Source organism: Alosa pseudoharengus, unplaced genomic scaffold, assembly GCF_046254945.1.
Source record: "Alosa pseudoharengus isolate Yale_2024_CS ecotype anadromous, Long Island Sound unplaced genomic scaffold, YU_APseudo_1.1 YU_APseudo_1.1_scf_22, whole genome shotgun sequence".
Classification (NCBI taxonomy): domain Eukaryota; kingdom Metazoa; phylum Chordata; class Actinopteri; order Clupeiformes; family Clupeidae; genus Alosa; species Alosa pseudoharengus.
Window position 1 is genome coordinate 13,124,126 of NW_027468680.1, and position 22,521 is coordinate 13,146,646.

The 22,521-nt window shown below is 42.2% G+C and overlaps 3 protein-coding genes across 3 annotated transcripts in view; 2 read left to right on the forward strand and 1 right to left on the reverse strand.

Annotated features, from left to right (window-relative positions):
• Positions 1-15,609, forward strand: part of ttc6 (tetratricopeptide repeat domain 6) — a 38,403-nt gene extending 22,794 nt beyond the window's left edge. Inside the window, exons 22-28 of the mRNA XM_076300129.1 lie at positions 363-436; positions 2,248-2,458; positions 7,184-7,348; positions 8,213-8,371; positions 9,469-9,694; positions 12,630-12,748; positions 15,562-15,609. Of these exons, the coding sequence (XP_076156244.1) occupies positions 363-436; positions 2,248-2,458; positions 7,184-7,348; positions 8,213-8,371; positions 9,469-9,694; positions 12,630-12,748; positions 15,562-15,609 (1,002 nt within the window). The remainder of the gene's footprint in view (positions 1-362; positions 437-2,247; positions 2,459-7,183; positions 7,349-8,212; positions 8,372-9,468; positions 9,695-12,629; positions 12,749-15,561) is intronic.
• A 1,645-nt stretch (positions 15,610-17,254) lies between these two features.
• sstr1a (somatostatin receptor 1a) lies at positions 17,255-18,358 on the forward strand. Its single transcript, XM_076300606.1, has one exon. The coding sequence runs from the start codon at positions 17,255-17,257 to the stop codon at positions 18,356-18,358; it is 1,104 nt and encodes a 367-aa protein (XP_076156721.1).
• Positions 18,359-19,129: 771 nt separating this feature from the next.
• Positions 19,130-20,960, reverse strand: clec14a (C-type lectin domain containing 14A). Its single transcript, XM_076300605.1, has one exon. The coding sequence runs from the start codon at positions 20,831-20,833 to the stop codon at positions 19,706-19,708; it is 1,128 nt and encodes a 375-aa protein (XP_076156720.1). The 5' UTR covers positions 20,834-20,960; the 3' UTR covers positions 19,130-19,705.
• Positions 20,961-22,521: the final 1,561 nt, after the last annotated feature.

The following is a 22,521-nucleotide window of genomic DNA, read 5'->3' on the forward strand; positions in this document are numbered from 1 at the left end:
TGTTGTGAGAACACGTCCTGACACCAATTAAGCAAAGTCACGTTCAACCTAGCTTCACACCTCATTCAATTAGTGCAGCAGTGAATTCCAGTGAATTCTTGCTATTAGCAGAGGGACAGCAACAGAAAGCCCAATGTTGAAATGTTCCTGTATTTTGGGTCAAGATCCTGGGAAATCTCCCTTATTTACAAAGCTCAATGCTGAGGTATGCCTTATACATAACAATCATCTTATTCAATACAAGAGCTGTTTGTGGTGCAAGAAGTGAAGTGGTGCTGGTATTTATGCATCGCCATTGAATCAGTGGAAAACTGGCGATGGTGTAAGTCTTTGTAAGTCTTTGTATGTCTCTTTGAAATCAGGATTTCGTAAAAGCCTCAGAGAGAAAACCAAAGGATTCAGCCATCCACCATGCCCTGGGAGTGTACCACCACAGGTCAGAGCCTTACAGCGCACACATACACACACACACACACACACACACACACACACGCAAACACACACACACACACACATACACATACATACACATATACACACACACACACACACACACTCAAAAACATATGCAAACACAGATATGCATACCCGTACATCGCTACATACACACTCATGCAGACAGTCAGACACACAAACACACACACTCACTGATTTTTTTAGTTTTGTTTTCATTACACTGTAAATTGTCCCCAGTGGGTAGCCATCAGTGATGGATTTGTCATTTCTCAGAGACATAAGAAAATACATCAGGGAGATAGAGATAGCTAACACCTGGCACACAAATTCAACAATAAAATGCTTCCGCCATGCAAATCAACGGTATTGAATTATAGAAACAACAGGCGCTAATCACATCCTAATAAAATACTGCACCATCTCCCAGTGAATTGTCTGTTCCTGGAAAATTATTTGTCCTTGTTTGTACTTCCACTGAATGTGCATTCCTGCTCTGTGGTCCCTTGGGTGCGACCACAGAACAGAATGAGAGACAGCACCAGAGGACAAGAATATGGATCATAGACCCGGGCTACCCTGTGATGCATAATGATGGATGCTTTCAATTAACTCTCCAGGTTATTGTTCTAATCTAGGCCTGATCTGGTGGAGAATCAATGCAGGTCACTGGCCCACACAGGCTAAGCAATCAAAATAAGCAGTAAAACGGTCTCTGGATTGGAATAGGACACACACACACACACACACAGCCACACACACACACACACACACACAGCCACACACACAGACACACACAAACACACACAAACACACACACACACACACACACACAGCCACACACACAGACACAGACACACACACACACACACACACACACACACCCCCAGATGAATGCACACACTGGTCACATCTCATTCAGGGACACATGCTTGAAATCATCTTGCTTGCGCCGTGTGTGTGTGCACAGAGCTCTTTGTCACTGGGCGGGGGTATAAAAGGAGAGTTGTATTTACTGAGCTCCTGGCAGTGAGCAATTGTTTTGGGCCTCTCTGAACTTCTCCTTGTCCTTGAAAGTGAACCAGCGTGACTTACGTAAAGGGGTTTAAGTGAAGTGAAAAACACTTCACAAGCATCGCAAACCATGCTCAGCAAGGGGCTTAGTGAAATGGTTTACTCACAATTGCTTTGTCTTTTCACCCTGCCCAGGTGCAATCTTGCAATCAATCAGAGGATGATTATAAGTGGTGGTGTATAGCCATGAGAAATTCACTGCATTGCTGAGTTAGTGGTGTGCCATTAGTTGTTGAGTGCTGTTCTTCAAGGAGTGCCACTGGAAGACTTGGATGGATGTGTATGACCAGTGTTTTTTAAATGGGTTGGATAGGACCTATTGATGTTGTTATTGATATTTTTAGAAATATATTTTTCTAATCTTTACAGTATTGCAGGTGTTGTTAGAGATTATCTGACAGTATATATAATTGATTTAATTAATTAAGAATTATTTGATTATCTATGTAGAAGTGGTCATAAATGCAAAGTGGCAAGACATTGAAAAAACATTTTCTATGTTGTATGTGATATGTATCTATAAGCTGGGAGATATATGCTTATCTCTTACATGCCTTCCAGTTTAAGATACAGAAATCACCACACACAAAAAATAACACACAACAGTATATCAGCGGTGTACAGTAACACATAACAGTATTCAGCAGTGTAAAGGAGTAACCTAATTTGTGTGGTGAGCCTCACAGGGATGACCACCCCATTGTTCCCTTGTCTGTGCAGGCTGGGCCAGCTGAAGGAGGCTGTGGAGGCCTACACCGAGGCCATGCGGCTCAGCCCCTTCTCCCTGGACGCCTATGTCGGCCGCGGCAGTGTCTACATGGATTATGGCCACGCGCAGGCCAACAAGCAGGCCCAGAGGGACTTCCTGTCTGCCCTACACCTCAATCCACTCTGCCTCAATGCCCGCATATGCCTGGGGTACAACTTTCAGGTACAATTGGTGAGAGGAGTCAAACCAAGTGACTCAGGTCCTAATGGATGCCGATAGAGCAGGGGCACTCAATAGGAGGTCTCCAGTCCGCATCCGGACCCAAACAACGTTAGGTCCAATCACAGCAACTGTAACAGCAATGTCAGGCTACTGGCGGCATGCTCTAGCTGTCTAGCACTCAGGTGGATGGTCATTTCTCATGATTGTTTGCGAGCTGTACATACGTAGGTATTCAAACTGAATGATGGACATTTTTCCTTCTGAAATTGTGGAAATGGCTTGCTTAAAACTGGCCAACAGCAAGAAAAAAAACGTTGATTGTGAAAACCGAGACACTTCCTAGTAGGCTTCTGCCTGGTCCTCCTGCTGAAGGCATGGAGATACAGCAACACAGTCCTGAAAGGCTGGTGGCAGAAACCTTTCAGGTTTTATTTGAGTTTAATATATATATATATATATATATATATATAAGGATAATCTGTGACGGGGCGTCACGAAATAAAAATCGGCCGCCACACATAAATATTCTTAAATTAAATGTTTAATTTAATTTAATTTAAATATAAGATCAAATCCTTGCATTGCCATTGACCTGCGCGTTTTACGCACACAGCCTTTCCTTGTCCCGCCCCGCTCTCTCTCGTAGCCTGCTGCCCCTCCTCTGCATGTGCATTTAAAAAAATATTCACGATTGTTGAAGGATTGTTGTAGCCACATAGAAGCATTGCATAGAAGACGTCTGGCTAAATTGCTATTAAATCCGCTTAGCATCGTGACCATGCTACGCAAATTTGTTCAAAACTGCTGCATTGAAGTTAACTCTGCTAAGATCTTATCACAACATAGTAGGATACATTGAAGAGACTAAACTAAGTTAAGTTATGCAATCAAGCAGTATCTCAAAGCTAACGTTAGAATACTGTTTGGATGTCGAATTTAGCATGCTTAGCCTACTTACAGCTGCTTGTCAATTTCGTTGAAGGGCTCATTTTATTGACTCTGACACTGAATGCAAAATCCCGATGTAAATGGAAAAGTGTTTTCCAAAATTCAAAAGTGCTTGTCCCAAGGAGAAGTACGAACCTTTATTTTAACTATGTAGAAAACGTTATGAATTGCATCCACACATCAGCAGCCTTTAAACTGTGTTAAAATTGCAATTTGCAAGGGTTCCCTCACGAACGTGAAAGTGACAGGCACTCAATTAGACCTACACAATTAGACCCACCCCGTTGTCCAAGTCTGCTACCGCCACAAATTGAATCCAATTCTGTGGGAAACACTGTTATATATAAGAATTCCACATATTTCATACTAAAGCTGTATGATATATGATTTATGGAATCTCATTTATATTTTGATGCAAAAAGGGTGAGGCATCCACTAAGTGTGTGTGGTCTCAAATCCCTCCTTGGTCACTGTATTAAAAAGATCAAATCCATCTCTAATTGATATCATGATGTGGGCTGAGATACTTCCGTAAACCTTGTTCAGTCTACAGCATTCATATGCATCCTGAGATGGAAATCAGGGGCCGGTTCCCCTAAACGTTCTTATCGCTAAGTAGTTCTTAACCTATTCCCTATTCCTTAACCTATCTCTTAACGTTATGGCACGATTCCCGACACGTTCGTACGCTAAGTATATCTTCTGTAAGTCACACGTTCGTAAGGTTGGTCTGGACCATTCGTAAGCTCTCTCTTAGTGTTGTTTGAGCTCTCAAGACGCTAGTCGCCGCCACTGTGCAGCAGTCTTTAGAAATCAGCGCAGCTCAGTACAAGTCAACATACTGTAGGCCGACAGTATGTTGACAATGTTGTGGCTCAACGATGATTTTATGTTATGGACATTTTAAGACTAATAAAATATGTTTGCAATGGATGCAGGCCTATTTATGAAGTTTACTTTATTCAGAACTAATATGGTGGTAATTAGCCTAGGCTATTTAGTAATGTCATTAAAGCGTTCAAATTGGCAATCACTTTTGATAATTAAAAGCTGGCAAAGAATTTGCCTCTAAATGGCTAAGATCTATAAATGGGTAAGCATGGTGGTGTCCAGTAAGCGACCAACTAGGCCTATGGCAGCGATCCAACGTGTCCTTGTATTGAATCAAAAACGCCGTGTAGTCCATGTCGCTCCATAGCTCTTTTTTGTTGCTGTTGCACAAGTTATTCCGAAAGCTGGAAAACGGTGTCACCTTGCGCAAGCTCACCTCGTCCAGCAAAACTTCAAGTTCCTCTGACGAGAAGCTTGGTACCCTTTTTTTACGTTGCTTCCCCACCATACTGTATCTAAATCTCTCTCTGTTCATTGTAGATAGGTTGCTTCTTATTGAAAACATTAACCAATGGCATTTTTTTTTATTTGAACCTTGAATTTCCCCTGGGGAATCAATAAAGTATCTATCTATCTATCAATACCACATTAAACAGAAGTAACTGCAGCTGCTTGCCAATCAATTATAATTGTAGGGTACCTTACCATTAATATAAAAGTGTATTACATAATTTTAAGAAGTTGTTAAATCCATGTCAAGAAGCGGCACAAGTGGCACAACGGGATAAGGAGGGTGGATGATTAGCGAGCGATAGGCCTACCCGGTTAGTCTACCAGTCACAACATATCGTGTGAACATATTACTGACAATTTGATAATTTAGTTAATAGTTTATATTTTACTGATAACTTAAACTATGTTAAAATAAATGTTACTGGAATAATTTGAGGAATGTTTCATTTGCATAGAACGTGTTGTGTTTCTTAACGCCGTCATGCACCTTCACGTGAAGTAGAAAATCGATTCCTGAGCAATCGATGTCAACTAATTCAGCACCTTCACTTGGGACAGCGCCTTTGTAACGTCGAACGTAAGAGGCAGCGTGTAAAGAAGCTTCCTAAGGATCACCTCGGGGAACACACTTAGGAACATAAACAACTTTGGTAAGATATATATTTTGAGTCTTCTTAGCGCGCTAAGAGTAAGCGTTATCGGGGAACCGGCCCCAGGTCTTTACCAAGCAAAGCAGAAGCCTTTCCTGCGTTCAGTCTCATCAGAGATGGACAGTAAAAAAGTGGGAGCATTTTTTGTGGTTTGATGACTCAACATCATAGCATCTAGAATTTTACAAAAACAGCCATTATTTTCTCCAGGGGAAACAGAAAAGTTCAAGCTAGCTCACATTGTCTGTGATGTTGTGTGCTACAAGGCTCTTCTGTGCCCAAAAGCTGAATAAGTGACTCTCAAGGAAATGGTGAAGTTCCACAATGGAAATCAAACACTCCACTCTCCCATTTCTTTTGAACAGTTTTGCAGCAATCAGATACAAAAATATATATAATAATAATTTGCTTGTATCTCAAGGCTGCCTTGTACAATATTGCACACATAACTTACGTTCTCTAGCTTTTGTTTAGAGACACAGAGGCAGACAAACCATAACATATCACACATAACCATACCAGACATACCAGTCTAATGGCCATTTTTGTGGTATGCACTGTATGTTCTGCCTGTTGTAACACTTGTAATGGCTTCTTTCCCAGCATTTATTGTAAGTATTATCAGGGGAACTCGCCACCTTTAACAGCACCCCGACTGGCAGCTGGCAGTAGCTGAAGCATGCAATGAGATTGTTTCTCAACAGTCTCTTTAGGATGGAAAATCAAAACCATATATCTGTCTCACAATGCTAGCGCGTCGTGCCTAACAACACCCCTTAGCTAAAATCCGTGTAACGTACGGCCTCTCAGGGCTTTTTGCTTAAATGTAAAACTACAATTTTTGTGCTTTGTTTGTAAGAAACCTCCTGATGTCTCCACAATGTGGAGAGCATGACAGTGCCAACTCCACTAGTGCTGTTCCTCTATTTGTTAAGCTACAGGCTTTGTGGGATTTTTTGCCACACAGAAATAGACTTTCGAAATAGATTCTTTCTCATGAAAAGGCTGCTCTTCATGAGGTTGAATATATTCTGATGCAGAAAGATGGATATTTAATTTGATCTATAGCATGTCCATTGGTTAATATGCTTCAGCTGATGATATGTCTCAAAATTGCCTATTCTACATTACTCTGTGTGTGCACGTTGCCAGGATATGAGATATGAGACCGTGCGATTGTTAAAACTTGACAAATCGTGACAGGCGCTTTATTAGCCATCGAATAACTGCAGTGCTGAAGCTTTAGACAGGAGTGGTGTGTAGTGTGTGTGTGTGTGTGTGTGTGTGTCTGTCTGTGTGTGTGTGTGTGTGAGAGAGAGAGAGAGAGAGAGAGAGAGTTTTATGAGACATAATCAGCTTTTGCAGAATTCTCCACTTTTGAAATAAAACATGCAGTGAAGAGGTGAACACTTTCTAAATCAAAGCGGTTCATCTCTTCCCATTTGTGCATGAACCTCTCTGTTTTTTATGTGAAAAGCAACTGACCTTGGCTCAGCTGCACCATGGTAGTGCTGACTGTCGAATTAGAAAGATGCGCTTTGCATTTTGTAGTTATATCTGATTCATCAGACCACCATCCATCCTACACACACACACACACACACACAAACAAACACACACACACACACAAGGATCCTGCGTAATTATCCCTATCTCCCCACTCAACAGGGGCAACATATCTCTGAGCATGGTTTCCGACTTCTCTCATTTACCCGTATCACATTGATTTTCACTAAGTGCCATTGATTTCCTTTGTCTTCCCTCTCCCCTCCTCTCCTACAAGGTTTTTGGATGTTTCCAGAAGGCCTGGAATCAGTTCACCATTGCCTTGGAAATCAGCCCCTCAAGCTGGGCCGCCTATGAAGGCAGGGCTGTGGTCAGCCTGCAGATGGGGAATCTCTACGCCGCTTTCCAGGACATCAGCAAAGCACTGAGGGTATGCCTCTTCATGGATCAGACATGCTGGATTGTGAACCTCCATACTAGGTTTAACGCATGTTCCCCTTTAGTTAAAGAAGCAATCTGTGATTCTAATCCAATGCACTTTTTGTCAAATTCAGCAAATGTCTTACCAGGATCCATTCTGTGTGTGGATACTCATACAATACCATGCATGCATACATACATACATACATACATATATACATACAATATTTGTGCATCGTCTTTGCTCTGTAAATGGGAAACAAAATGGATCAGACAGACATGCTAATCCAGCCAATCAACACTTTGCCTCGGGAGTACAAAAGGGAGTCTTGTAGTTTGATTAGATGTTTAGCTCCAATATCAACACTCTTTGTACAAGTGTCACAGACACTTGATGCTAAATTACCCTACAACCATTTGGTTGGTACAGCATTAGGCTGCAGTGTGAGCTGAAAAAATGTGGCATTTCTCTGTATCACTTGGTCATGCCGTTGCCCCTTATATTTCACTGCTCTACATATTTTAACCTCCATTATTTATTTAGCACCGTGTTTCGCACTGTAATGAAGGTCAGACCTGTCTTAATGATGGATGCCCCCCCTGCTGGCCTTTGCCGTTCTCACACTCTTTCACATGCGGTGTGGTACCTCTCATAAAAGTGCCTCAAAGAACATTTACAGTGGACGTTCATTTTTCTTAACCTGTCAAAAGGAGACGTAATTACAGGTGCCATGACACACCTGCTGTTCTTCACAGGTCAGCAATAAAATGGCAATCGGTGATTTATAGCCTGAAGAGGCCGTGTGACGACATCTGTCAATGTCGTGCTGGAAGTTTTCCTGTCTCATTTTCTTTTTTGTCCTCTGTGTAGCACAACCCGCTGCACGACCAGCTCCTCACCAATCGCGGCGTGATCAGCCAGTATCTAGGCGACAAATCCACTGCCATGAAGGACTACCAGAAGGCCATATGTGTGAACCCCAGCTACTCTTTGGCTTACTTCAATGCCGCAAACCTCTACTTTTTCAACAGGCAATTTGAACAGGTAAGAGATCACATTGCATTCTGGGTATGTTGCTGGAGGTCAGCGTGGAAGGTTTGAAGGTGGGGTAGTTGGAGCTGAAACTGGAGGAGCAAGGGTGGGGGTACTCGTTCTTGTGAAAACCAGTTCCTTTAAAATATGCTTTGAGCATAACAGAATTATCATGCACATGTTTTCACCACCTGTGCGATCATTTTCATTCAAAAGCATGCTCTGTTGACCACAGGGCTTTCTGATAGCTTAGCATTAAGCCCATTGGGGAGTAGCAGAAAATCTGGAGAAAAAAAATACAGAACATCCAGGTATCAGTTTGTGACAGCAATGCGTATCGTTATGGTTACCCCTCATGGGTTGGAGTGGGCACGCGCATCTTTAGTTGCCGAGCAAAACATCACACCCAGAGATAATTGCATTTGATTACATCAGCACTGTCAGTAAATGGTAGCCTCAGTGATTCAAGAGGGCTACTTGCCCTGCCGGTAACTGCACATCAAAATACAGACCATGATGTTTTTGTGTGGAATTATTTTAACATGTGTGAGCATATATATATATTTGTATTTATACTGTATATAAATAACATTTTGTAGAGCACATTCTTGCAGTCATGTATATACTGTACGTAAACAGGGGTGCCAGTTTAAATGATGGACCTTTGGAAAGAATATAGCATTGCTCACCCCTATGTTTGATTATTATGTAGATCAGTCATTATGAATGAAATACTAACCCCCTGCTGGTAATTATTATATACACTGTAAATAGTCTGCATTTGCACACAGCTTGTAAACAAACTCTGTTAAAGGAGAACTCCGGCGATTTTTTACATAGATCTCCGTTTCTCAAGGTCACAGAGTACTGTCGGTACACTGCGTGGCAGCTTTAGCTGTTGGCTGCAGCAACTCGATCTAGGTAAAATCGATTGTTTTCGAATTTCTCCTCTAAGTAACACACATATTCAGCATTGCTTTGCAGGTCTTCTTTTGCATAATGTGTAGTAGGCTTGAATGGTTTGGCTTTCCCCATGTCTGGAGGTTAGTTGGCCATTATGTCCTATCTGGTCAGAGCAGGACTGAAAGCTCCTGCCGCTGTGCCTACAGGCCCTTGAGTACTACAGCAAGGCCATCGAGCTCGACCCCGGGGACGAGTCAGCCGTGCTCAACCGCGCCATCACGCTCACCTTGCTGCGGAAGGTTCCGGAAGCTCTGCAGGACTTCACCCTGGCCCTGCAGCTCAACCCACACTCCTCGCACGTCTACCTGAACCGGGCCAACCTCTACTGCTCCCTAAGGAGATACCGCAGTGCAGAGAGGGACCTCACTCAAGGTTGGGCCCGCTTTGTCTCCCTCCCCGTGCTCTCTATCATTCTCACACATTCTTTGACTCTTTTCACCTTTACTGGTTGTTTTACAGCTCATTTTCAAGATGTAGATTCTCACCTCTATCTTTTCTTCGTGCACCATTCTGTCTATGACGCTTTCAGTCTTGCTAACACTACTCAGCTAAAATCTAAAAACTGGTGCCTTAAAAGATTTGCACCTTTAGATACCCCCTTAATACCTGCTGCCTACTGTGAGAAACATAGAACCTTCCCCATGGTTCCTGCCGCCCATAATCACTGCGTTAACAGAGGGTTAGTGTCTTTCCTTACTTGATGGAGGTCAAATGAAACCTTGACCCTCTCTCTCTTCGTTAGAAATTGTGGCTGAGGTTATGTCTTTGGTGTGTAAAATGGGGTGTTCTCAGAGAGAGGGCAGTGTGTGTGACCTCCCCCAGCATGGCAGATTATCTTCTTTTCTTCGGAGCTCCGGGACTGACACCTGAGCCCCTAAGGCTTTCCATGGAGCAGTCAGCAGACATCTGCTCCCAGTCAGGGTCAGGCAGGATGTAATGTTAGCTATCTATTTATTTATTTCATCCAACCTGACTTTCACCAGGTAAAACTATTGTGGAATCAAATCCCTGTAGCTGAATCAACTCCACAATCATCTTTGTTATCTTAAACAAAACCATTTTTTTTTTTTCAGTTTTTCTTTGATTACTTATACTTATATGATAAAGTGATTTAAATAGATCAAGTTGTCTTTAAAAATAAAACAAATGACACATTTTCATGAAAAATATGTAACTGAACCAAAGAGACATAAAAATGAGCGGTAACACTTTACTTGACAGTATCGACATAAGAGTGACATGACACTGTCATGAACACACGACACTGTCATGACACATGAAACCTAATCCTAACCTCTAACCCTAATCCTAACCCCAACCCTAACCCTAACCATTAACTCTAAACCTAACCATAATCCTAACTCTAACTTGTTATGACAAAAACCGAATGTCACGCGTTGTGTTGTAAACGTTTATGACTTGTTTATGACACGTTCATGACAGTGTCATGTCACTCTTATGTCGACACTGTCAAGTAAAGTGTAACCAAATGAGCTTTCTCATTTCAACACCTTGAATTTGTGATTTGAAACAAATAAGCTTTCTAGGTCTATATTCATAATGACCACCCTCTTACCCTCATGTTTGTGCATCTGTGGTTTAGAGGCTTGCATTTATACATCTGAGGCCTTTGAGTCTACTACACCTACGAAGGATTATGGACCTTGAATCATTGATCTTAAATCTCAGTTACTCACTACCAGCATTCCCATCATTAATTGCTTGATATAGAAAAAGTAGGTCAGTCTCCTTTTGTATGTGCAGACATTGTATTCCCAGACAGCAAGATTTGCAGTGGAGAAACTTTGCTCTATTAGCAACCAGTGTATCATATAATAACACAGAAATTGCCTTTTTATCAGCAGTAAGCCTGCAATTATTCATTTTGTCAGCCTCCAGCAAAAAGGCAACTAAGCAATCATATGAATGAAACTTTATCTGTATTCTCTGTGTTGCCTAAATTGCATCATACTGTTTCAAATTGCAAATGGGTGTCTTGGTCCCTCTCTAAACTTTACATAGTCAGGAACAGAGACATGTTTTTCTGGATATGTCGAGGTTGCTCCGTACTCAAGAAAGATTAGAGGCAAGAGGTTGCTATAGTTACCGCACAACTCACTTGAATCCACCTTGCCCTTTGGGAAAACCCTAACCCAACTACACAGACACAAAACCTAACCCAACTATCACTTATCGTTAACGTCCAGATTTTTTTTTTTTTTTTTTTACAAATGAGGGAAACTGTTTCTCTTTTTTTCAAGCAAAACAGATTCCTTTAACCATAAATGTCCAAATTAAGAAAGTTAAATGCACTCTTCAGGAGGATGGAAGAGCTCCTTGGCGTCTTCAGCTCATCAGCACCTATGGGCAAAAAACTCCCTGGCTCATGACGCCTTTGTGTTCCTGTCTAACCAATGCTGACTAGACCTTCTTCACAGCAGCCATTTTGACATGAAATAGTAAGGCAAGCACAGGTGTGTTACAAATTATGTTAATGAAGTCTTTGTTCAGTTTTTTAGAACCTTAATTAATGTCATTAATAACAACTGGGCATGCCATGTATTTCATATAAAAATGACTGCTGAGAGAAAGGTGATTGCTCTCTGTCCATGGCTCTCTGTCCTGATTTAAAAAGAACTCTGGTCTGCTCAGATGCTGTTCAATCAACTCAATTAGTGCCAATCCAATCCTCCCAGCATAGCCCTGGCAAGGTATACACCTTCAATGACCTTATCCAAGGGGATTCGGCACCTGTTGGCCCTAATCAGACCCCAAAAGCAACTTGGGGTACCATGTTATGAAATGGGTATTTGTGTCACAAAGGGGTTAATCTTACAGGTCAGTTTGTGAAACAATCTTTCAAAGAACATATCTTAAACATAGGAACCCAGAGTATTATTTCTTTAATAAATGTGCAGGTTGTATGATTGTGCTGATATTTTGTGCTATTGTGGGTGTCAGACTATTAAGACTAATAAAAATGCCTTTCCATGACACAAACAGATAACCTGTCAGCGATAATATCCACAATATCACTCCACTTGTATTTAGATGATTTTTCCCCATAGATGTTATTCAGACTCTACTCTTCCCAGGCTATGTTTTTACAGCTATGTTTGTACATGTAAAAAGATATGCGAAGTGGGTGCATTTAGATACACACTATATATACCTATATGAGTCAGTGTGTTGTGTTTACATAGTATTTACTTGTGTCTGTATGTGTCTGTATGTGTGTGTGTGTGTGTGTGTGTGTGTGTGTGTGTGTGTGTGTGTGTGTGTACGTGTGTGTGCATGCTTATTGCAGCTATTGAACTGCAGCCTAGTGATGCTTTGCTGTATAAACTGCGTGCTGACGTGCGTGGTCACCTGGGCCTTACTCAAGAGGCCTTGCAGGACTACGGCACAGCGTTGGAGCTCCAGGAGGCAGAGGAGTCGGGAGCCTCTCCCCGCTGACCGCTCCCCCCCCCCCCCATCTACACTGGCAATAAAGCTGGAGGCCACAGGTTCCACCTCTACATGCCACTCTAAGAGGTTCCCTACAGCTTTCGTAATTATACTCCGTATATACGCAGTGTAGGGGTTTGATAGTCACTAACAGTCATGGTCATCAAGATGCATCTACGCTGCAAAATATATTTTTGTGACACAACAAAAGTATGTGTGTGTCAATAATATAGTGTTTCAACTGAGTGAATGTTAAACAGGATCTAAGTGCAGCACAGTGTCTGAACTTGTGGGTAAAACAGGTCACCTTTGAACATGCAGATGTGCCTTCTTATTATGACCGCCGCGCAGCGAAGTTTTCTGTGAATATCTCGAAAACCGTAAGGTTTAGGAGGACCTTTTTTTTTTTGTATGTTGATCTCAAGGGGCCATGTCAACCCATTCCATAACCACTCATTTCATGTATAGCGCCACCTAGTTAAACACAAAAAAGTAAAAATGAGGTGTTGTAATCGCAGGTATCTGTGACCTAACATAGTCAAAACTGCACGAAATTGGAAGTGTAGGATCATTATGACACCCTCTGAATGCACGCCAAGTTTCGTGGAATTCCGTTAATGGGGGGCCACACAATAAATTAATTTATGTTACTATACACCAACTGGCCTGTAGGTGGCCGGAAACAGTTTTCTGTGAATATCTCGAGAACCGTAGGGCCTAGGAGGTCCACCTTTTTTTGTATGTTGGTCTTAAGGGGGCATGTCAACCCATCCCATTACCACTTATTTCATGTATAGCGCCACCTAGTTAAAAATTAAAAAGCAAAAAATAAGGTGTTTTCATCACAATATCTCTGGCTGACATGGTCAAAACTGCAAGAAATTGAAAGTGTAGGATCATTATGACACCCTCCGAATGCATGCCAATTTTTGTGAACTTTCGTTCATGGGGGGCCTTACAATAAAATAATTTATGTGTACATTTAGTGACCGTACACCAACAAGGATTCCCGGGACACTGAAAGACCGGGGTACACGAAACTTGGTGGGCATGTAACCCCACATGGATAGCATGGAACCATCGTTTTTTGTTTTGATCTGTAGCCCCCCCGCTGTACTGGACCCACCGAAAGGAGGGTAGGGCAGACACAGTTTTCTGTGAATATCTTGAGAACCGTAGGGCCTAGGATGACCAATTTTTTCCGTATGTTTGCCTCCAGGGGTCATGTTAACCCATTCCATGTGCACACATGTGCATAAACAGATACACACGCACACACATACATTCACAGTTATCATACGTATGACACATACTCACACAGTAGACATATGTACGCATGCATGCACATGCACAAACACACATACGCAGGCAAACACACAAGCACGCACACACACACACACACACACACACACACACACACACACACACACACACACATAAACATAAACGCACACGCACACATGCACACAATTCAAGAATTTCTCAGAATTATGAACAGGCAAGATGGGGGTGGGGTTGTATAAAATGAATTTTACATGTGAAATCTATGAACTAATCATGTTTTGGTACTTGTCTAGCAGATACCAGTGAGAATTGAGTGTGGATAATGCAATTTAGTGAGACAGTTAGAATCATATAGGCCTTTCAGCGTGATTTATTTTTGTGGAAAAAATGTGCTGGACTGGGCGGCGGTCATATTTTGTACCGCTCTGCGGTACATCTAGTTTGTGTTGATGCAGGGGTTGTTTTCCTCTGGCATATGTGCATTTCCATTTGGCTTCAATACTCATTTCAATTTCAGTTCTCCTTTTTGCACTTCACTGACTCTTTTCCTATCTGCCTTTCATGTACTCTTTGGTGCAGTGGCCGGCTGTGCTATTTATTCATGTTATTAATGCTTGATGATTCACACCGTTGTAATGGCCAGACACATTGGTTTTCCCCATGCAAGCTCTGCTTGTGACTGTGTGAGTCAAGTCAGAGGATGAAAATTCTAAATGCAAATGAGTGGTAATGACCAACACAAAACACCTGCAAAGAAAACTATTTGAAATGCAGACACCCACTAGACAGAGTCTAACTCAATTCAAATGAGCCTTATGTCAAGTGAGTCATATACATAGATTCTGTCCACATTGTGTCACTTTCTGATAAGTTCTTTCTGAACTTGATACTTATCAGACCTCTGAATCTTCCCCTTTTTGTCTTATAATCCTTATGATTATGATTGTTGATTTGTTCTGATTTCTTTTGATTCCTCCCACCCTTCACTCACACAAGCACACACTGATGAACACACACACTGATATATACATATATATATCTATATATATATATATAGAAAGAGAGAGAGAGAGAGAGATTATATCACTTCTGGCTTTGGCTCTGCTCTTCCTACGGGCCTCTTAGTGTTCATCTCCTCAGTATTCACTGGTGTTTGGAAAAAACTGGTGAGGAAAGACCTGTTTGAAAAAATTAACCTTCAGCTTCAAGAGGCTTGAGTTATATGAAAACCAGAACACCTGCCTAGAGAAAGCTGGCTCTCTTCCAGAGCCAGGCAGATAACTGGGGAGAGGTGGAGGGAAAGAGAGAGGGAGAGAGAGAGAGAGAGAGGAAGAGAGAGGGAGAGATAGAGCAGAGTGCGAATACAGCCATCTGCGCTGCCATCTCCGTGGCCCAACCGATACTCATTACCTTTCAAGGGCAGCCATCACTGTTCCCTGCGCAAGTGGGGGCACTTGGATGGGGTTGGGCAAACGGAAACAGGGAGCAACTTGCCCGAGCGACAAAAGCATTCTTCTGTAATGTCCCTCATTCTTTATTATTCGCATTTAAATTAGATGTGGTGCACTGGGGGCCGGCATCCTTTCACATGTAGAGTATTGTAGACGTGCTAATGAAAGTACACAGAGAATAAACCCCTCTGAGATCCAGAATACATTTCAGGCTCGCCCGCACCAGTAGCTCATTACAATGGCAACACATTTCAAATTTTTGTCGCTCTGATTGAGGACATTCATGCCATTTCCTCACAGCTTGTTTTTTTTTTTTTTATTTCTTTTTCTTTTTAAGTTTTGTCCTTCCTATCAAGCCTAATAATGTCATGGATGTAATCAAAATGAGTCTTGCCTCAGTGCACGCACAAGCTGCGAGGTGACCATAGCCTTCCATACATGAACGTCAGTGTTTGCTCTGTAGTTATTTACACTTGAATGAGAGAGAGGTAAGCATTCCTGACCAGCCTCCATCCTCAAGCTGCTCAACCAACAAATCCTTTATGCTTCATTTTAAAGTTCAGCCAGTGTGTACCTTCTTTAAAGTGTGGTGTATCTATTAACAACGATCTACCTATACCAATGAACAGTCAGCATTTTCATAAGCATTATTTAAAGGGAATCCAACCACTAGATGGAACTAGAAATTAGATGACTGTGAGAATGGTGATTTGATGGATTGAAGCTCTGTAATAAGGATAGGACAATATGAAAAGAATTGATGTTGTGAGCAGACTTTGGGGGAGATTAGTATTGTTTCCCATTTTAGCCATATTTCAGCAAATTGGGAGTTATGGCATGTACATAAAACTGAAATACAAATACGAAAAATTAAGTCATAACTATTATTTGCAGGCTTACTAGTTTTGCAGGGCAGTGTGGGTTTTGTTGGCAGTGCAAAGGCATGTTGGGAGATCACTTCAAGTCCATTGGTGGTCAACCTGACAACAGACAGGATATTTTGCCCAGTGTGTTTCCTGCACTTGTGTGTGGTGTGTGTGATATTTTGCCCAGTGTGTACCTGAAGTTTTGAAGGATGACATGATATGCTGAAAGTATTGGACTTTCAGCATATCATCTATTCTATTTGTTGTATCAATTTTTTTTCTGTAGATATAGATGTATTGTATGTATCTGTAGATAATTGCTTAATTTGTGAAAGATTTCTCTTTCCCTTTTTTACAATTAGTGTATGCTACATCAACATCTTCATTACAAGCTGCTCTGGCCTTGAGTAGATTTAAAATGTCTGGACACTGAGAGTTAAACCAAATGTCTTCATATTTAACTGTAAATGTACATGTGCGTTTTACAGTGGTCCATAAGCTCCCAGCTGTGTGCGTAATGATCGCTTAAGTAGGCTAAATCATGACTGCGCCTTTGCAGTGAGGTAATTAAATGGCAGAAGACTTACACGAAGCCATATTTTGACAGGCATTTCTGTGAAGATGTCTATCAGTTCAGTTCGGTATCGATTAAGACTTCAGGCAGCGTCATTTTGCTTCGTGTGACGCGCGTCGCGAAATCCAGTATGAGGGGGGGTCCTTCACTGGTGTAGCTATCCATGGTGCTGAAACTCGAAGTGCGCCGCAACACGAAAACGACCAGAGGGATATCTATTCGGAAAACAAAGGAAAATGCTCGTACGGATTATTTAAAAGCCAGTTCATCACTTTTTACATCGTTCTTGGAACTCAAAAAATTCACCAGAATGTTTCCCAACACGTCGTCCAAGCTTCTTAATTTAGAGGACAGTTTTTTCCTGATGAATTCCTCCGGCAATGAAACGCACAGCGATTCTCACGGTAGCGCAATTCTGATCTCATTTATCTACACAGTGGTCTGTTTGGTCGGGCTGTGTGGGAACTCCATGGTCATTTATGTCATTTTTAGGTACGCTAAAATGAAGACGGCGACAAATATATACATTTTGAACTTGGCGATTGCGGACGAGTTACTTATGTTGAGTGTGCCGTTTTTGGTGACATCCTCGTTACTTCACCACTGGCCATTTGGATCTTTCTTGTGCCGCCTCGTCCTAAGTGTGGACGCTATAAATATGTTTACCAGCATTTATTGCTTGACTGTACTAAGCATAGACCGATACATTGCCGTAGTGCATCCCATAAAAGCTGCCCGATACCGGAGACCTACAATCGCCAAGATGGTTAACTTGGGAGTTTGGACATTTTCCATCCTGGTTATTTTACCAATTATTATATTTTCCAGCACAGCACCGAACTCGGACGGATCAGTCGCTTGTAATATGCAAATGCCAGAACCACAGAGGCAGTGGATGGCAGTGTTTATAGTATATGCCTTTCTAATGGGCTTTCTGTTCCCCGTCATTGCCATATGTATGTGTTACGTCTTGATCATAGTAAAGATGCGAGTGGTTGCGCTGAAAGCTGGCTGGCAGCAGCGCAAAAAGTCCGAGAGAAAAATCACTCTGATGGTTATGATGGTGGTGACCGTGTTTGTGATCTGTTGGATGCCTTTTCACGTCGTACAACTTGTTAATGTCTTTGTGGAGACACATAATGCCACTCTTAGCCAGCTGGCGGTAATTTTAGGTTACGCTAACAGCTGCGCCAATCCTATACTGTACGGATTCCTGTCGGACAATTTCAAACGCTCCTTCCAGAGAATATTATGTCTCCGCTGGATGGACAACGCAACTGAGGAACCTATCGATTACTACGCAACTGCTTTGAAAAGTCGCGGATACAGTGTAGATGAATTTCAACCGGACAATATGGAATCAGATAGCACCTATAGAAATGGTACTTGTACCTCCAGGACTACAACTTTGTAAACGAAGGAACATGTTAAATGTCCATAATAGAACAAAGCTTTGTACTACCTTTACCTGTTTCATTGCTTATGCCAGAATAGTATTTGTCTGTTTCGTTAAGCTGTATTTGGAAATGTACATCAGAAGACGAAGTCCCACCAGAGTAACTTTTTTACCAATGAACAAAGCATTATTGCCCAGTAGCATCTTTCTCCAAGTCAGCCAAGTTTAATAGAAGTAGCTACGTTTTATTGGTAGCTTAATCATTAAAAGTAGCCTAACGATCCATATAAGTCGTAAGACATGCCTGACTCTTTAGTAGGGAGGCGATTTTATGCTGCTACTGTAGTGACGCTAAGGGGCCGCAGTGCTTATTCTGTGACTGTAGCACTTTTGTGGTGAACGTCGCTTATGTCTGTTTCAGGAACAGGGTCGGCGATATAGTTTGTTTTACGCACGAAACCTTTTTGTGAGAAGCTTTCTTTTGCTAACTGACTACATCACGACAGGGTGGGTGGGGCAGACGCAACTGCTGTTTTTACAGGAAAGTACTGTTTACGCTCACAAAATGACCTCATCCTGCCCACGGATATCAGTTCAGCTATCTTGTTTAGTGTCCTCTCACAATGTTTTTGTTTTAGGGATTGTGGGTCTTGCTCTACAGCCTTTGCCTTTGATTTCCACAAATGAAAAAGCGGCTTCTCTCTGATAACTGGGGAAAGTTTTAGTTTCATGTCTTTTGATGTGCTCTCTGTAGTTATCAGTGTTAACAGATATGATAGATCCCTCATGTTTTCATTCCCCCGCCCCTTTATTTGGTTTATTATCTATTTGTACAATGTTTCAGATCTTAATGATCCGTTTTTCTGAGGTTGCACATGTTTGTATGCCCGTTTATGAACAGTAAAGAAAAAATGATGTTACAATAAACTGCAGAAACTATATTACATTTTCTAAATTATTAGCGATGTTTACTCTGCAAACATGACTGAATGACTATGTTACAAATGAACACATTTCAGGAATGTATTTAACTTACGTCATTTCAGGTTTTTTTTTAGTTTTCCTGGAGAACTTTCTGTATATTTAACACTTATCAAATTCTTCACTTACTGTACATTCTTCGACAGCCACTGATAACAAAAAGTGCAAGAAAGCTGGAGCCAATTGGCACATTATAAAATAACAGCACTTCATACCCCTAAGGCCATGTATGAGGGTGAACAGTTGTCCAAGTGGCTTATTTCTGTCACTTAGCTGAAGAGCATTATGCAGCCATTGTAAAGTAGACTGCCAGGACTGAGAACACATAGAGAAAAGACTAATGGATGTCATCACCCATGTTTCCTCCATTCGGTATGGTCACTTCTAAGGTATCTTCTCCATTGAGTCCCTGAGTGCCATAGATTCCTTGGAAGCCTTCGGCCCAGACAGGTTCTTTGAGCGCTTCCTCTTCTTCCTGCGACAGCATGCTACAATGGTCAAGATGACCACCAGGAGAAGTAGCAGAGCCAGGACCGCTATGATGACGGGGATGTAGATGTGGGAATAATCCGGAGATGACTCGGTCACATCTATGAGGACGATGCTGCCTGGGTTGGCAGTACCATCCGGCTCCTGGGTGTTGAAAGGTCCCTGGGTATTGGGCTGGGTTGGGTGAGTGTGGGGATCCGTGGGTAGTACGCCACTGGGTGGTTGTGTTGTTGAGTCCTTGCACTGAAATGATCCTTTTAAGTTGACACATTTGCTATTGTCTTTACACGGTTGGTTTTTGCACTCATCAATATCCACACATTGACCCGTGTAGGACTTTTCAAAACCCTTTGGGCATGGAACACAAACAGTCGACAAATTTACTGTGTTCCCTTCTTTTGTGATCCATTCCAAAGTTTTAGTATCGCAAGTTAGGTTGTACATTTTTGTATTGTCACAAATTATGTCCAGTTTGGAGGGATTGCCCACTTTGTGTATGTGGTCATGTGTCCCCCCGATAGTGGGTATTGTACAGTCTTTGGGTGCAGGAGTCTGCTTCTCGCCTTTGACTTTACAGATGAAAGGGTGCGTTTTCTTACACGAGCTTCCTATTAATCCCCAGTCCACGACGGAAGTCCCATCGTATTTGATAGAAATGTATACACAACGGTCATGTGTACATGTGGATTCAGGGTCTTCTTTCCACTTGATCTCTTCTGCTTCTTTGCCTCCATCCATCCACTTGAACCCCTTTAACTTCGCTTTGTGTTCAACACACTCTTGCTTCTGTCTCCATAGACCTATCCAGTATGTGTACTCCCCACTTGACTGAAGATGCCGTGACAAGGCCTGTTGCACCGCTTGGACCTCTTTCCGAGTGGACAGACTGGTCAGGTTTCCTTCATGCTGGCAGTTTTTGGTAGCAGCCTCAAAGTTCGCCTCATCTCCATGAATGACATAGTGAAAAGTGTCCAAGCAAGACACAACTTGCAGAAAGCTCAGCAACAATATCCAGCTCTCCATTTTATGAGATCCTGTACACGGCACAAGGATATGTCAAAGCCTAGTAGTCACTGCGCACATTGAAAGCTGGTATGCCTCTCCCTCTGTGTTTCTCTCTTTCTGGTTTCAACTGCCTGAGACTGATGAATGCTGACTGCTTTCCGGCCACTTTCTTAGCCACCCCCAAGAGGTCCTCTCAAGACAACAAGCACAGGAAGTGTGCTCCAACTTGATACAGCCGTCCATTTCCTCCAGAGAGGGGTTGGCGGGGCGGAAAAACAATAGCAGCGCTAAAGCAAATCAGCTCCCAATGTAACCAAAAGCTCTGAGCAACACCCTCCCGACCAAACATACGCTGACCTAATGATGGATGTCCTGTGAAACACAAAAGTGAGTAGTGGGAGAGAATCGAAGCAGTGGTGATAACAGGTCAGATAAACGATGGGTCCAACTCTTACAGGCCACTCTCGGCCTCTTTGATGTTTCGTGTTTGCATGGTCCAGGAGAGCCCTCACAGCTTCACAATCAATGTGCAATGTGTGCATGGGAGAGGAGGAAACATGGTCAAGGACAGAGCATGGAATGGATTGGTGTTTAGGAAAAGTAAGAAAGCTAAATATCCTGTTTTGTCCAAAAAAGCTGCCACCCCCACTACCACTACCACTGCCAATGGCCTTTTTTTTAATTGAGAATATTGATGCCAACAGGATGTCATGATTGGGGAAAAAAAAGCTAGAAACATGATCCTTGGTATCAGAAACCCAGAATAACATTCTGTCCAGTTTACATCAAAGACATAGTAGACTCTCAGTGGTAATGCCAACAGTGTGACAATTGACATTAGTAAGCAAGGTCTCTGATTTTTTCCCTCCCTTTCATTGGACAATATAGGGCCGTTCCCTGCCCTGCAACTCTGGTTGTATTATTCTACCCTTGTGGTCCAGGTCTTTGTGGGAGCACAGCAGATGCTTCCTGGAGGAAGTGGCGGGAGAATGGCAGGAAGAAGGGCCGAACTGGAAGCATTTTATCCCTCACGCTGGACACTCAGGAGCGAGCCTGGGAGAGAGACAGGGTCGGAGGAGCGGGTGCGAGCGTGAAATCACAGGAAATGGAATTATGAGGGGCCAGGAAAAGCCACTGAGCCAGAGAGGGTGGGTGGGTGTGTATAGGGTGAGAACTAGAATGAGTCAGAGCTGAAGTCATAGAGCCCTCTCTTTGTTTTTGTCCTCGTGTACCTCTTTGTTGACCCGGTTCGCTTATCGAAGCTCAAGTTTGTTTTTGAAATAGTGGAATCAATATGAGCAGTCTTGCCAGTGATGTAATACCAAAATGTTAATGCAGTTTTACACAAGTTTTATTATTTTTCCCAGTGTATGCAGACTTCTACTGCCACACACTAAGGGCCATAGTTTAGATGGCAGGCAAAGTGCAAAGTCTATCAACAAGCAACGTTTTTCAAATCATAATTATAATAGTGTAGCATGTGGAAGCGTTGCACTGACTCATCAATGTTTGCAGTCTAACTTCCCGTTCAAGTTCAAGTAGTTTATTGTCATGTACTCAAAAAGGAATCATAAGTAATGAAATTCTTGTGCTCAAGAGCCAACTCAACTTTAAAGAAATACATTAAAAGTAGTAATTGAAATGGTATATTGTGTGTGTGTGTGGAAGGGTGCGTGTCTGGGTGTGAAGTGTAATGGTGTGTGTGT